General features: G+C 40.7%; 1 protein-coding gene across 2 annotated transcripts in view; it reads left to right on the top strand.

The window, feature by feature from the left end:
- The window catches only part of pecam1b (platelet and endothelial cell adhesion molecule 1b), a 35198-nt gene extending 20507 nt beyond the window's left edge, over nt 1–14691 (top strand). For both annotated transcript variants that reach the window (XM_061725040.1, XM_061725050.1), the window contains 5 exons: nt 3020–3073; nt 5185–5271; nt 6701–6757; nt 8217–8239; nt 13699–14691. In XM_061725040.1, coding sequence (XP_061581024.1) covers nt 3020–3073; nt 5185–5271; nt 6701–6757; nt 8217–8239; nt 13699–13800 — 323 coding nt within the window. In that variant the 3' untranslated portion in view covers nt 13801–14691. The remainder of the gene's footprint in view (nt 1–3019; nt 3074–5184; nt 5272–6700; nt 6758–8216; nt 8240–13698) is intronic.
- The last annotated feature ends 863 nt before the right edge of the window (nt 14692–15554 follow it).

A 15554-nucleotide genomic window follows, 5' to 3' on the forward strand; every position in this document is an offset into this window, starting at 1 on the left:
GAGGGAAATCTTCCTCTGATACTAGTTTCGTTTTAATAACACCAAGTCTACCTTGGAGGGCCAAGATGAGGGGACGTGCTATGGAACCTTTTGCTTAGTTCCAGCTTTTGGCAGATGAAAAGTTAGTACTTATTTTACTGTGTTTTCCTGATTACATCAAATTAATTTGATTATGTATTATCTTACAGACATTAAATAATGTATACCTCTTTTTAAAAGTCATTCAGTGCATTTACCAGGTTTCATCAGAATATGACACAATATATATGATACAATATCACTTTAATGTCAGTTGAGGCTAAAATTATTTTTATGCCTGTGGGTCACGTACTGAAGAAGAGGACATAAACACAAAGTGCAGAACATGTAACAAGGAGTGACAAAGACGTCTATGTGAAGACAAATGTAAGCTGTAACCCCCTAATTGACATGTCACCACCTTATACAAAGGTGCAGAGATACAAATCTGCATGACGTGCAACTTTACACACAAGCAAGGCAAGGCAAGTTTATTTATATAGCACAATTCAACACAAGGTAATTCAAAGTGCTTTACATCGACATTAAAAGCGGCAAGACATAATTAGACAGTGAATTAAATGAAATTATGAATAAAATTATAAGAAAAGAAGTAAAATAATAAAAAGCAAAAGTTGTTAAGAATAAGGGCAGTAGAGTACAGCAGGTAAGTATTTAATTTAGGAGTACGCTTGAGTAAACAGTAATGTTTTTAACCCTGATTTAAAGGATCTACAGTTGCAGCAGACCTCAGGTCTACAGGAAGTTTGTTCCACCGGTGAGGAGCAGAATAACTGAACGCTGCCTCACCTTGCTTGGTTCTGGTTCTGGAACCACAACAAACCAGATCCAGATGAACCTCAGGGGTCTGGGAGCTTCATAGGAACTAACAGATCCAGATGAACCTCAGGGGTCTGGGAGCTTCATAGGAACTAACACATCCAGCATGTATTTTGGTCCAAGACCATTCAGTGCTTTGTAGACCAGCAGGAAGATTTTAAACTCTATCCTTTGACTCACTGGTAACCAGTGTAGTGATTTCATGACCGGTGTAATGTGGTCCAGTTTCCTGGTGTTTGTAAGGACTCTGGCGGCTCGTTCTGGATCAGCTGCAGCTGCCTGGTAGATTTCTTGTTACTTATACTAAGTTTAAGCTTAGATGATTTAGCAGTAAGATGGACTGATAGGCAGAAGTATTTTTTTTTTTTAATCTACTGTGTTTGAAAAAGAGAATTCTATAGTGGCTGTTTGAAGGCAAAAGTTATCAATTACAAAATTGATTAATTGAAAATATACATTTTCATCTCCTTCAAACAATGACCAACTTCATTTTACTTTTATACGACCAGTCAAAGGTTTGGACACACTTTCCCATACAAATGTGTCCAAAGTGTGTCCACACTTTTGATTGGTAGTGTGTATACAAAGTATGAATACATCTAAAAGAAAATTGAAGTCACGAACAATCCCAAAAAAGGAGAGAAAGAAAGGGAGAAAAGTGAAGAAAATGCAAGTTAAAAAAATTATATAACACCATTCTGGAAGTTATGCAATCAGCAATGTGTGACAAGTGAGGCTGTTAGAAATTGGTAAAAATAAATTCCACCAAATACAAAGGCTGTTTGATAAATCCCAGCCACCTTTTTTTGTGGGCCCCTTTTTAGCAAAAAGTAGACTACGAAATTGCAAAATGGGTCCCATGTGGGTTTGTCCAGAGGTTCCATGGTGGCCATACCTGTGTTTCGTCATAGGGACTCCAAGTGGGACTTGGTATCTTACTGAAACCACATCGGAACCTTTGTTAGCCTAAGCCCATTTAGTACATTTATATCTCATAAGCACTTGTTTTCTCCACATGGGCTCTCCATTAGACACCTACAGTATACGCCATTTGCCCCTTTAAGCCCAAGCCCACTCTGTACTAAATTAGCCCACTATTCACACCATCCATATGGATATACTGGTTACTGGTTACTGGTATCAGTCAGGTACCTTCAAAAGCCACTGTCTCTCAGCATTAAGCCGCTGCCGCTACCAGAAATGTAACATAAAAAGTTGTTAATCAAGGAGGACGTGTACATCAACTCTGTGCAGAAATGGTACCTGGTTCCTTGAATAAAAGCGCATGTCACATGGATGGAGAGATGGTGGCTCTGAGTCAGCTTTAGGTGAGAAACGATACCAGTTTCAATTTCCAAAGATGACAACGACCATTCAGACCAGAGTTCATGTCATGGTTTTTAGGTTTTTTCACAGTTTTGGTATTTAGGTTCCTGTTTTATTTTAAAACCCCGTGTTGAAACTTCCTTGTGTTTAAGTTATGTCTTGACATCCCTTGTTGATCTGCCCTGATTGTGTACACTTGTCTCTCGCCAAGCCTTCTGTGTACATCTTGTTTTGTCTTTCCCTTGCTCCTTGTTGGTCCGTCCTGTTTCCATCCTCCATGTACCATGTCAGGTTTTTGTGTTTTTTGTCATGTTTAAACTCTTGGTTTTTTTTTTAAACCTGCTCAGCAGCGTTTTTGGTTGTTTTTTTTATTTTCTTTTTTTTTAGTAAATAAATCACGTTTGTTTGGAACTCCTGCCTCCTCGTCTCCTGCATCTGGGTCCTCAACCGCACCAAATGATTAAAAGTGGAATTAAAAGAGAGTGTAATGTAAAACAATGGTAAATAGTCCTTTCACAGTTTCAACTTAGTGTGTTGCTGGAACCAAACTCTAAATGTGTTGATATTTTGGAAACAGAATAAAGTTTAGGCACTGAAAATAATTTTCTGTGTCAGGTAAATTTAAACAACTAAAAATAAAAACAATTTAAGTTATTGCATTTTCCAAAACCTCCAAATGATTCTGAAAACAAATTGTCATGACTTTACATTTAGTTTTCCCTTATTAAGGTATGTGTCTCTATTCTAAACGTGTAATAATTTTTAAGACTTCATTAAAGTTTTGTTCGGCAGCCACATGAACTGAGGCTGTAATGTTTCTGTTTGTGTTTCACAGTGAAGGTGGACAGCACTTCAGTGAGTGTGTGGAGCGAGCGAAAACCTGAACCAGGTGAGCTACGCTTGTACTACTGTTTTGATAAATGTTATAAATGACCAATGAATGAACAATGTTGTTAATAAATCAAGCAGATGCTCCAATGTAAGCCACGAAGAACAAAATCCATCAGGCGTTAAAAGCTAGTAGGAGCTTGATGCAGAACTAGTACAAACAGAACCTGGGGAAAATGTTGTTTCTTTCTTTATCAACGGGGTCAAGCAGGATTTACCAGTAACCAACTGTCAGCTAGGTTGTGCTAACAACTTTAGCTCCTGACAACCTATCTAATGTGTCATCAATCCGAGGAAGTGGGTGTGAATCCTTAATGGTAACCACATTTCGGTGGTGAAGTCCACATAAAAACTGATGTGTTCCATCTCTCTTCCTGACAAGCACTACTGCCCTGACCATGGGCGACAGGACTACTCAATCGCCACATGTTGTAGAAGCTTTTCTACCTTGGCTTGTAAGACAGCCTGTGTTTCTGGGGATGTCCTGTAAGGGCTCAGTGTAATGGGTGAAGCGTCACCAGTGTTCATTTTATGTGCCACCAAAGTCCTCCTTCCATAGTGGAGGGTGAGTACTAAATATGTCTCCAAACTACATCAAAAGTTGTTGTAGTTGCAACCACCTTTCTCGAAAAAAATTGCTCTTCATACAGATTTACTGGAGGTGGTGGGCCACTTGGCTTGTCACCAAGTGTGACAGAAGCTACCACCATGTATTCATCATATGGTTGACCAGGACTGTAAAAACCCGGCATTAGGAGCGTCCTCCATCAAGAAGAACTGGATCTTGAGTGGGATTAACAGCCCTGACAACACCTTTTGTCATCATGGATAGATGTCAATGCTCCAGCAACAGCCAGATTCAATGAGCGGATTACATGTGGTTCCAAAACGCCTACATAAGCATTTGAGTAACTAGCAGGGAGAGCATTATATGTCACTGCACAGCTATCTCTGACATAGGTGGGGCGGTTATGGAAGAAATGGTAACAGCTGCAAACTGACTGAAATAGGAAGAATGAGCATGTGAAAAGGGAAGTTCAGTGTTGACACTGTGACACTGTGTTTCACAAGAAGGTCCAATCCCAAAATGACTGTATGGCAAGTTGTGTGATGCCATGAAATATGTGGGATAAAGTGACATCACCCAACAGTACAGGTGCAGACATTGTACCTAGTGCACAGACTGAGTCCCTCCTAAATGTCTTAACTTATCATGCTAGTCCAGCTACTCTCCAGAAGAAGTTCATTTTAGCCTCTTATATGTGTGATTTTGTTATTTCGGTCACTTCCCAGTTTGTAATCACACGTGAAGGGAGGAACATAGACTGAACCGTAAACAAAGAGTATTGCCTTTTGCCTCATCTCAGCTCTTTTTATCACAATGGAGTCTGCATTATTGCAAATACTGCACCAATCCACCAGTCAACATCCCACCCTATTCTTCTCCCACTCACAAAAAAGACCCTGAGTTAATTTGAGTCCTCCAATTGAGGCAACACTTCACTCTCAACCCAGACAGGACATTTCAGCATTTTCTGGCACCCAGGCTGCTTCAGACTTGGCTGCTAATCATTCCAATGACATCTGAAGATTGTAGCTTAATGATGCCAACAGTATCACATCATCTGCAAAAAGCAGAGATGTAATTATTGGACCACTATACCTGATGCTTTTCTTCAACTTGGCTGTGAAATTCTGTCCATAAACATTATGAACAGAATTGGGGACAGGTATAGATGATTGATGGATTGATGGATTATTTTCACAGTTGCTTACCGCAACAGCTTAAAAGACTAAAGGACCATAACAAATTTGGAAACTAAAACGTGAGGACAGCGAAACAAATTGTGACACAATTATCAAAACTAAAGACACACTTAAAGACACTGAACTGACTAATTAGTTGTAGTTACTTTCTATCAATGTTTACAGAAAGGTTTCTTCTACTATTTTAAATTGATTTTCAAAATGTATGAAACATCTCCAAGCAGTAAAGCATACGGCGCATATGATTTAAAGCTCGACAGACTTAACAGGGAAGAATGGATTCAGGAGTAAAATGATTTGAGCTAATGCTCAGGGTTCAGAGGGTTAACGAGAATTTTGATGCAGGTGACGAAGAGAGCAGCATCATGTCCAATGAGCCGGATGTGGCGTACACAGAGGTGGTTCATCCCCGGTCAGTGGATCCTACCAGAGGTAACATTTTGCAGCCAACAGATTAAAACACTGTTTTCTGGGGGCTCTTTTCTTGTCTAGTTTCTGTGATTTGACACCCTTCTGGGTTTTTTTATTGACATTGTGCACAATTCTCTTCAGTTCCAAACAACCTGATTTCACAAAAATCCGTGAAATGACCACGACCTCTCACCACTATTTTCCGTGGTGATTCAATGTGATTCAATATGAGTTGTAAATGTACCTGTGTACGGTTTATTTTAATATTTACCATTCAAAAGCACAACATATTTAACCGTTAAGTGTGCTGATAACGCCTCATTCAATGGGGCAGTCAAATCGGGTGGACCCGATCGTGGCACTCGTCACGTGATCAGGATCTCTGCTCGTCACTCTATGACGTAGAGGGGATGCCCAGGCAATCCCTGTGGTTGACGAAATGGGAGAATGGTTAAAACAATTAATTTAAATATCGCCTGTCTCCACTTCCTGGTTCAAAAGCAATTAAAAAGGATATTTTGTGGCTGGACGACGCTCTGGTTAAGGTCTGGTTAGATTAATGCACCACTTATGATTGGTTAGAAGTAGAAAACGCTTGTGGTTTTTGCTAAAAATAATAATTTCACATCACTTATGCCACCTCCGTCGTCATGGCGACAGCAAACAACATGGTTAAATACTCGAATTTACGTTAAATACTAGAAAACACGGTTAAATACTCGCCGTCAAAATTCTGTTAAAAAATCATCAAAACACCACATTAAAAACACAACATTAAAACACTGTTAAAACAGCGTTAAAAACATGCTTTTACAAACTGACAGTAACAAACAGGAACTTGCACGTCAAAAACTCATAACTTAGCCACTATAATAAAGAATAATATATACATAATAATAATAATGTAATAATCCGTGTATATATCACGACAACGGATCCCAATGACTTCGCATAGTACAATATCCGTGGTGCTCACACGGAATTTACCACTTTCCGTGCTGGTGCCAAGGAAAATAGTGGTGAAAGGTCGTGGGCATTTCACAACATTTTTGTTAGATCAGGTTGGTTCCAAATCTGCTCATCCAAACCATTTTTCTCTTCATCACCCACATTCCTTTAAAGTTGATAAGACAGGCCAGCACTTCCTGGGAGGGGCTTAATTACACTTAATTAATACATCTGCAGGTGGTAGGAGCTCTGGGGATAACTGCTGGCATTTCCAGTGAAGTTGCAAACTTCATAAACAGGAAGGGCTGAGCCAACTGCTGCTTTTGATAATGGCCCCTGCTCCTACACGGTCTTGGGCTCGCAGTCCCACCGGGCCTTCGATGGCGGGCAGTGCAACACAACCTGCCTGTTTTCAGGATCCTGTTGATGATATGTCCAATAGACAGAATCTCCTGAAGATTGTCTTTTGATGTTGAATTCTTGTTTTCTTTTATGTCAACAGTTCCTTTGAGAAAACACACAGACACAGTTTACAGTGAGGTCCAAAACTCTTCACATGGTAAGTTTAACGGATAAACATTATTGCAGCAGTATTGTATGAAATAACAGTTCTAAATGACCAAAGTAAGTTGTAGGGAGAATCTGCTAAAACTATAATTCTGCACAGCTCTGTTGAGCATTTTAGCATCTCTCAGCTAACTGTTATGGTTTTGTGGCTCACATGTTCACTGTTGTGATCAGAAGCTAAAATGACTGTTAAAAATACAACTATAAATTTAGCCACATCAGTTAAGATTTAGATATTCTCCTGAAAGGTCGAAGGATGACTAGAAAGGCAAAATGCTGAACTGTTTGGACATTATTAAGACAAAAAAAAACAACCTTTACGTAACCTTGTGAAGAGGGGTTATCAACATCTCACGGCTCAGAGGCTTCTGGATTAACCATCTCACTTTGGAAATGTGTATTTCGGACAGAAGAATTTGTGTTTTGGATCGTTTTTGGAAGAAATGTGCCCTGTGTAGTCAGCACCAAAAACGTAAATGACCTTCAGACTGTTTGTAACAAAAAGTCCAAAAGTTAGGCTCTGTGATGATATGGGAAACCTGTATCAGCATCTTTGGCAAAGGCAGTTTACCTTTCTGTGAGGGTAACATTCATGCAAAACAGTGGATTGAGGTTACAGCAGCATATGCTGCCTTCAAGACCACATCTGTTTCAGGGACATCCAAGCATTTTTCAACAAGACAATGCAAAACTAGATTCTTCACACATTACAAAGGCATAATTGAGGAGGAAGGAAGGAACTGACGATTATGGATTGTTGCGCACCTTGAGACGTGTTTGCAGGAAGCAAGAGACAAAACCGAAATGCTCCATTGCTTGGTATCCTCACTGCAAGAATGCCATTCCAGTATTGAGAGGGAGGAATGGCAGCAGTCCAGCGTGGTTAAAGCTTTACTGTCCCAACGTTTGTCGGAATGTGGAGACCTGGGATACATGGATGTATCCATAACTTTTCTGACTGTTAGAAAGTGTATCACGTCACTTTAAAAGAAGAAAGACACTGATATTGAAGTGGAACTAAAGCTGCAGATATCCCAGTCTGTAGGTGTTGGAGCCATTTCAAATCTCACTAAATAAAAATTCCATGATGTAAAATTATACTACTGCTGGCGAAGCCTATCCTGTTACTTCTGTGGAGAACTTCCTGTTATTACCACATCGGCCAGACTCTGGATGGCCCTATCAAGCTTTCCATCTCTGTGCTAATGTTTCCTGTTGAAGACCGACAAAAGAATCGTGAGCTGATGATAGAAGAGTCAAAGACTGAGGGCAGATAGAATAAATATTGACTCAGATGAGGTAGACAGGACTCCAGGCCTCGGCAGAGGAAGTGCAGTCAGCTCCATCGTCACAACCACCAAATGCTTATTGAACAGATCAGAGTTCAGCCAGTGAGTCAGCAGGATACTCACCCAGCTGACACGTGTTTAACTGTGTGCTTTTCCTTACAGGTGCTCCAGACCACCACGACTATGTGAGTAACTCTCCTAATTATCACATTACTTGGTGTTTACGTTGCAGTAGACCTCCACCATTAAGTAAGATTAAAATTTCAATAGATCAATATCTGCTTTCTTAACCAACAATACCCGATACTTTTTACTCCGGGGCTTTTTTTTCTTCTTAAAGGTACTAAATAACTATGATACAGCATCATTGTTTGGGTTTGCCCAGTGGACTAAGGTGTTAGCAAAGCGAAGGAAATTAGTCCGAAAACTCGGTGGAGAACATCCGTCTGAGGAGCAGATATGTGCAGATGATGAAACATATATAAAGTGAAACAAAACAGTCTAATAAGTTGAACTTTATCCAACTCATTCACAATAACTCAGAATATCTTTCAGTTGTAACTAAAACAGAAAAATACGCTCACACTTTAAATCATTCATCTTCACAAATCCACCATTAAAAAGTGGAGGTGGAAAGCGTCGTACTACGTCCTGTTCTCTGATTGGTTCATCGTTGCCAGCGATAGCAGACACCTGAAGTTAGTGTGAGGTTGAAACAACGTTGTATTCCAACATTTGATTATAATCGGATAATGATGCAGATTTGAAAATTGGGTTTACTCTAAAAATCTAACGTTGGATTGACGTCTAACTATAGTAAGGTAACTTTGACTGGATACTGGATGGTGGTTGCTTGCCAGCACAACATAATTAGTTATCTAGCGTTATCTGATGTTACAACCCGTATCGAACCAATGATCGACTTTAATGTGTCAGCTGAACATCCGACAACCAATCAAGCGGAGCGGCTTCTTTGCGTACCAAAGTCACACTAAAACTGCACTATTTTGTGAAAATATGATTTGCAACTTGTTTCCCACAATCACGGCACCTTTAAGCTCTTTTTACACAGATATAACAGATACATGCACCTGTAGTTTATCAGTTTCAGTGTCATTTGAGGGAATATTTCATTACTTTTAGGACATTTTCGTCCCTCTCTCGCAGTTTCCCGTCCTTAGAATCAGCATATGATATATACACATCAGCATATGCAATCTGTATATGCAATCTGTATATGACCAGCTTCCAGTGATACTTGGATTTCTCACCGGACCCAGTGCACAGCAGAAGTCTGGGGTGCAGATTCAGGGGACTCATCTTTTGTCTGGCAAGGCTAATGGTAGTTTTATGGGGTTATAGTGTGAACAGATACATTAACTGTCCATGACAACATATATTTAACTGTCTCAAGTGAATACCAAATGAAAATTCCAATTTAACACAACGCTGGGGCCACGTTTTGGATGACTGAAGCCTAAGGAATATGTCATTCAATGAGCCGCTCAAATGTTCTGGGTTCTGTGGCACCACAGGCCCAGCTCTGAGTGGGACTGTCCAGCCGCCACAGGTTTTTCTCAAGTCAGCTTCACATTGTGCTGCATTCAGTGTTTCTCATAAGTGGGGACCACACACCCTGTGAAGGAGGGGTGGAGTCAAGTCAAGCGGTTGACTCCGCCCCTACAACCAGCTGCTATGAACAGAGCTGTAAATACTTTTTTTAAAAGGTATCTGATGCACCGATCTCTCTCTTTGAGACATTTCATTAAGACTCAGGACATTTCATTAAGATCTCAGGACATTTCATTAAGATCTCAGGACATTTCATTAAGATCTCAGGACATTACGTGGACGTTTAGAAAAAGGGTGGATTCTTTAAGCGTGGGTCAAATGCGCCTTGATTGCTCGCAATATAAACAATGTACACAGAGCGCAAAATCCTGGTCTGTCAAAAACAAAATGAAAGAGTTCCTGTTTAGAAACTCCTCCTACATCGCTCTGCAGTCCACAACCTGTGTCCTGGACTCAGGGGCGGCAGATAGCACACTTAGGGCCCGATTTACTAAGATCCTAAATAAAGAGTACTAAATTGCGTGTGCACTGAAAAAGTTTGCACGTGCTGTTGTTGTGTGTTTTGCGGGTGATCAACTAAGATTGCGTGCGCAATTGATAACAGGTGGAAACAGCAGTATTTAAATGAGGTGTTGCGTGTCTTACGGTTTGCGGCGCAAACTTTGCGCCATGGAGAGTCTGGATGGAAAGCAGGATATAGTTGCAAGCGCAAAATGAAATTTGACGAGTTGGAGTTAGAGATATTAGTGGAGGGGCCGTATTCAGCACCCCTGCCGTGAAAAGCACCCCCTCGTATATTCAATGATAAGTAGACCAAGAAAAAAAACAACACACTGACACTTCAATATATTTATATATACACACTCACACAAACACATACTTAGGAGTTTATATTATATATATTTACAAATATTATGGAAGACAACACAGTAAGCAGGCTATTAATTAATGACATCAATAACCATTCACCCAATTTTTGTTATCTGTGACTGTGATTGTGGGAAAGTGTGACTATTGTGGAATCCATGAGCGCATTTAAACATGAATCATTAACACAAAACTGGACGCTAAACAGAACATGACACGGAATGAGAATATAATTTTTGTCAGACGAGGGGGTGCTTTTCACGGCAGGGGTGCTGAATGCGGCACAACACCGGGGTATGACAACTGCAGAACAAGTATAGGCGCACAATAAGAAACACTTTTTTCTCCATGAAAACACGTGATTTATTTATTATCACAAATAAAAAAATGAATGTGCCTCCTGTGGCAACCTTTTGCTGAATAATACTCGATTTAACATTCAAATAAAATATTTCTCCTTTTGCATGTGGAGATTAGCACCTTCCTTTCGAACGTATTAAATACAGACGCAATCACAATCCCCGCAATTACTTTCAGGCTTGGTAAATCTCATTGCGCGTGGTAAATGGACCAATTTGCATCTTCCCCTCCCAGTATTTAGGATTTCTGCCGGGTACGCCCCATATTGATTATTCATCAGGGCAAAAGTACTAAATGAATTGCGTGTGCTATTTTGCTCATTTGAGAGACGCAGTCCTCTTTGCACGCTGTTAGTAGATCAGCTGGCACTTTGGTTTGCGGATGCTGTCAAGTTTGCACACGTTTTTACACACGCAAACCTTTAGTAAATCAGGCCCATAGTCTGAATGCATTATAAACAAACATCATTACTATTGATATTAGAAATCCTCCTTAATGGCTTTTATACAAATATTCCAGCTTTGTGACTGCTTCCCCGCCCAGACCGGAGGCTCGCTGCGCCCTGGTTTGCGTCTATCCTGAAGGTGTAGTCAATCTCCTCATGGCTGTTGTTCCCTTTACATCTAAAAGCTCCACTGCGACAAAGTAATCTGCCATTTACAAACTCATAATAGTGATATGTCCAGGTTGTACATGGGCCCATAGTATGTTTTCATGTTTCCATTTGCTCAAATTCCCTTTTAAAACTGTGAGTTGAGTTCCATCACTTTTCACTCATAAACGTGTGACCAAATCTTTTCAATCAGAATTATAACTGAAACAATGCGATGCGTCTCGAGTTTTCAACACATTTTCACAGCTCTGTTCTATTTGATCCCCTTCTCAAGCATCCAGGAAACTGGAACACTTTACGTAGCTTTACGTTACAAACAGTATGCAAGCTTCTTTTTTCTATTTCTCAGCTCAACCGAAGAATCCCAACGTAATCTAGTTTTGAGATGCATGTGTGCTCATTCCCTCCGTCCTCGTGGTCGTAGTGACTCTGCATGCCAATAATCTGGAGTAAGAGGGAAACTGCCGTCAGAGTTTCCAGACGTGAACAAAAGCATTTGGGCCGGCACTTCCTTCCCTATCAGCCGCTCACATCAGCACTGCGGTCCAGTCAAACGACCATCTCGGCCTGCGTGCTGTCTCCCAGTGAGGCGCAATCACGGCCGCGGTGACGGCGCTGTTTGTCCGTACATGGTGTCCGAGGCGGCTTAAGAGGGGAATTTTGAAATAACAAACCCAGGAAGTGACGTCATGATCCAAAAGTGGTTGATGCTCTGATGAGTGCATCTGCTGGGTGAAACGTTTGTTTGCTCTGCTGCTCTTCGCAAAAAAATTGGTGTTTCAGAATATTTGAACGGCTTTTTCTTTCTTCATTTCACACCGCATTTTATAGTCAGCTCTGAACTTCAAACAGCTTCCATCAAAAAGCTTTACTTCATCCTAATTTGGTTTGTTTTAATTAGCATTAGACATAAATCAGATGTGAACACCAGTATGGGTTCAGAAAAAAACACTCCATGTCTATGGCCCTCACCCAACTTGTAGATAACATCACCAAAGCTGCCGATAACAAGGAAATTACTCTAGGAGTATTTGTTGATCTATCAAAGGCATTTGATACTGTCAATCGTGATATATTATCACAAAAACTTTCTCTTCTTGGTTTAAGTGGCTCAAGTTTGTTATGGTTCAAAAGCTATTTATCAAATAGAAAGTAATTTGTTTCTTGGAGTAATACAGGTTGATTTCTTGTGGTGTGCCTCAAGGATCGATTCTGGGCCCATTATTCTTTCTTATTTACATAAATGATCTATATATGGTATCATCTAAAGCATTTTTTATTCTGTTTGCAGATGACTCCAATATTTTTTTATCTGGTAACAATGGTCATAAACTAATATCTGAAATGAACATGGAATTGATCAAGGTTGACACCTGGTTCAAGGCCAACAAATTATTACTTAAAGCAGCACAATTTAACTTTTCCACCTTAATATAATATGTCCAGAGTCATTGTGATGATACATCAACTTCCAACAGGTTTAATAACACCTCTGTCATGGTCTGAGGGGTCTGTATCGCCTTCACTGGCACTATGTAACTTTGAGGAGCATGGTAGGAACCCTGCCACACTATTGGTAAAGCACTACCGCTTTTGTCCAAAGGAGACGCCAAACTCAACAAAAGCTGAAAGTTACATTGTGCTAATTTAATATAAAGAAAAGTTCATACATGTTATTTTCCTCTAGAAACCAAACAGCTACTAACGCCCTTCCAAATGTTCATATTTCCAATCACATTTTGGAAAGAGTTACGGTAACTAAATTTCTAGGTGTTATGATTGATGAAAATCTCACTTGGAAAAATCATATTGCACTCATCTCGAACAAGATTGCAAAGAATATTGGAGTAATCAGACGTATACGGCATCTATTATCAAGAAAAATCTGTATTCATTTATATTATACTATGATTTATCCTTATATTTCATACTGTAATGTCATTTGGGCAAGTACCTCCATGAGCAACCTCAACTGTATCTTTATCCTTGCAAAAACGTTTTATCAAAATTATTAAATTTTCTATGTTTTACATATTTCTGTAGATATTGTTTGTTTCATTATTGGAGGAACCACTTGACAAGCCCTTATGGGTTTTTTTTGGTTCCTCTCGTACATTTTCTGTTATATTGTATTTCTTTTTTTAATTTCCTTTTTTTCTACATACTGTTCGTCTGTACTTTTAAAAACTAAAACTAAAACATGTTTAATGGCTCCCGTTGGTGTGTGTGCAGGGCTCGGCGGAGTATGCTGAGTTCAGCGCGGAGCATCCCCAGAGCAGTTGGTTCCCTCCACGATCCAGCCTGGACTTGGACCTGCCGGAGCCGGTGGATTAGTGACGCCATCCGCCGTTAATCTCCTTGCTTTTGCTTTGCCACTTCCACCGAATGCTTCGTCGTTTATTTATCAGTGGAACAACCGACTGCAGAATCTTTTGTAAATATTGTTAACTTTCATAAAAGCCTGTCATTTGTACACACTGGTGCGTGGTGACGTGATTAAAGGGTGATTTCATAAATCCAGTTAAACTCGATGCACAGAAAATAACACGGCAGTCAACCCCATCGTCAGATCAGCCACAGAAAATAATAACTTTACAAAGTCTGTGGGAATATGACTACAGAGACAAAGTGGCACATGTGTAGATATAAGAAATACCAAATCAAAGGTTAAAAAGGTGCTTAGAGCAACATATATATCTGTCTCTGTAAGAAACCACTCGACCATGAACTCCCACACACCAGACTCCTACCTGAGGACTACGTCTGACTGCACAGACCAGGAACTGGACCAGCAGTCCTCGGACCAGCGTATGAGCACTCTACCTCCTGAGCACTAGATCCGTCCTAATATACGTTTTCTGAACTCTGTGGGATTCGGTTTACTCACTTCATCACTTTTTTTAATGTTACTGCACAATTTCTAGGAAGTTAAAATGAAGTGAAAATCGATGCCGCAAGTGTTTTTTCTTTTTGTCTTCTATCCGTTTGCTTGCTGTGGCATAAAATGTCTTGAAAGTGCTTTAACTTCAGATTCAGTGTTTTTATTGTGAAGCCGAGCTTCGTGAAGGGTCCAAGGCTGCATTAGCGTCACAGACGCTGAAAATCCGGGATCCACATCTGAATCACCTGCAGTCTAGAGAACCTCAGTGCTTGACCAGCATGTTTGAACTTGTTTGAACATGTTAAACCTTTGGTCAAATATTAAAGCTGTTATATAAACTACAACTGTTTCTGAAGAGTTTACTTCTCTGAAACGTGGAAGGGGATGGAGTTGTGCCACTGCCAGAAACCCTTTTTGCTGGTTCTACGCAGAACATTAATGATGACAAAAGAAGAAAAACAAATCCACCTTGGAGACCATTTATTTACTCCAAAGGTCTGATATAACACATCCTTGTCACTTTGTTTTAGTCAACTCAGAACAAAGGTTTTTCATTCAGCCCTGCACGGTGCTGTGACATCACAGACCCAGACCAGAGAAGACTCATCCAGCCTCACCATCTTCATCTCCGTCCATCACGCTGCGTTAATGTCAAGTCAAGTACCTGACTCTGCCACCTTGAACTGACTGTTGTGAACAACTAAATGCATCATCATCACTCTGAGTGCAAAACACCGGATCCTGCAGCGTGGGAGCGAGAGGGGCAGGGTAACGGCCTGGTCAGGCGGGGGAGAGGTTTGTCCCTCAAGACTCCTCTCCCTGGCCCTGCCCCTTCTCAACCTTTCCCCGACCCTGCACCCCAACCTGGGACTTGCTGATTGGGCCGGAGCTTCGGGAGCTGCGTGCTGGCCTGCGGTCCCCACCCCTGGTCATCCCGTTGCTGCTTCCACCTGCCTGCTGTGCTGTTGACGTCCCTGACCCCCAGTCTGGTCCTCGGCAGGAGGGTCCCCCCTTATGATCCAGGTCCTGCTCAAGGTTTCTTCCCTCCTAAAGGGGAGTTTTTCCTTGCCGCTGTTTGGCTTAAGGTTTTTCTCCCACTAGGGGAGTTTTTACCTGCCATTGTTTATGTAATAACTGCTCGGGGGTCATGTTCTGGGTATGGGTCTCTGGAAAGCGTCTAGAGACAACTTTTGTTGTATTAGACGCT

This window comes from Cololabis saira, chromosome 1 (genome assembly GCF_033807715.1).
Source record: "Cololabis saira isolate AMF1-May2022 chromosome 1, fColSai1.1, whole genome shotgun sequence".
Taxonomy (NCBI): domain Eukaryota; kingdom Metazoa; phylum Chordata; class Actinopteri; order Beloniformes; family Belonidae; genus Cololabis; species Cololabis saira.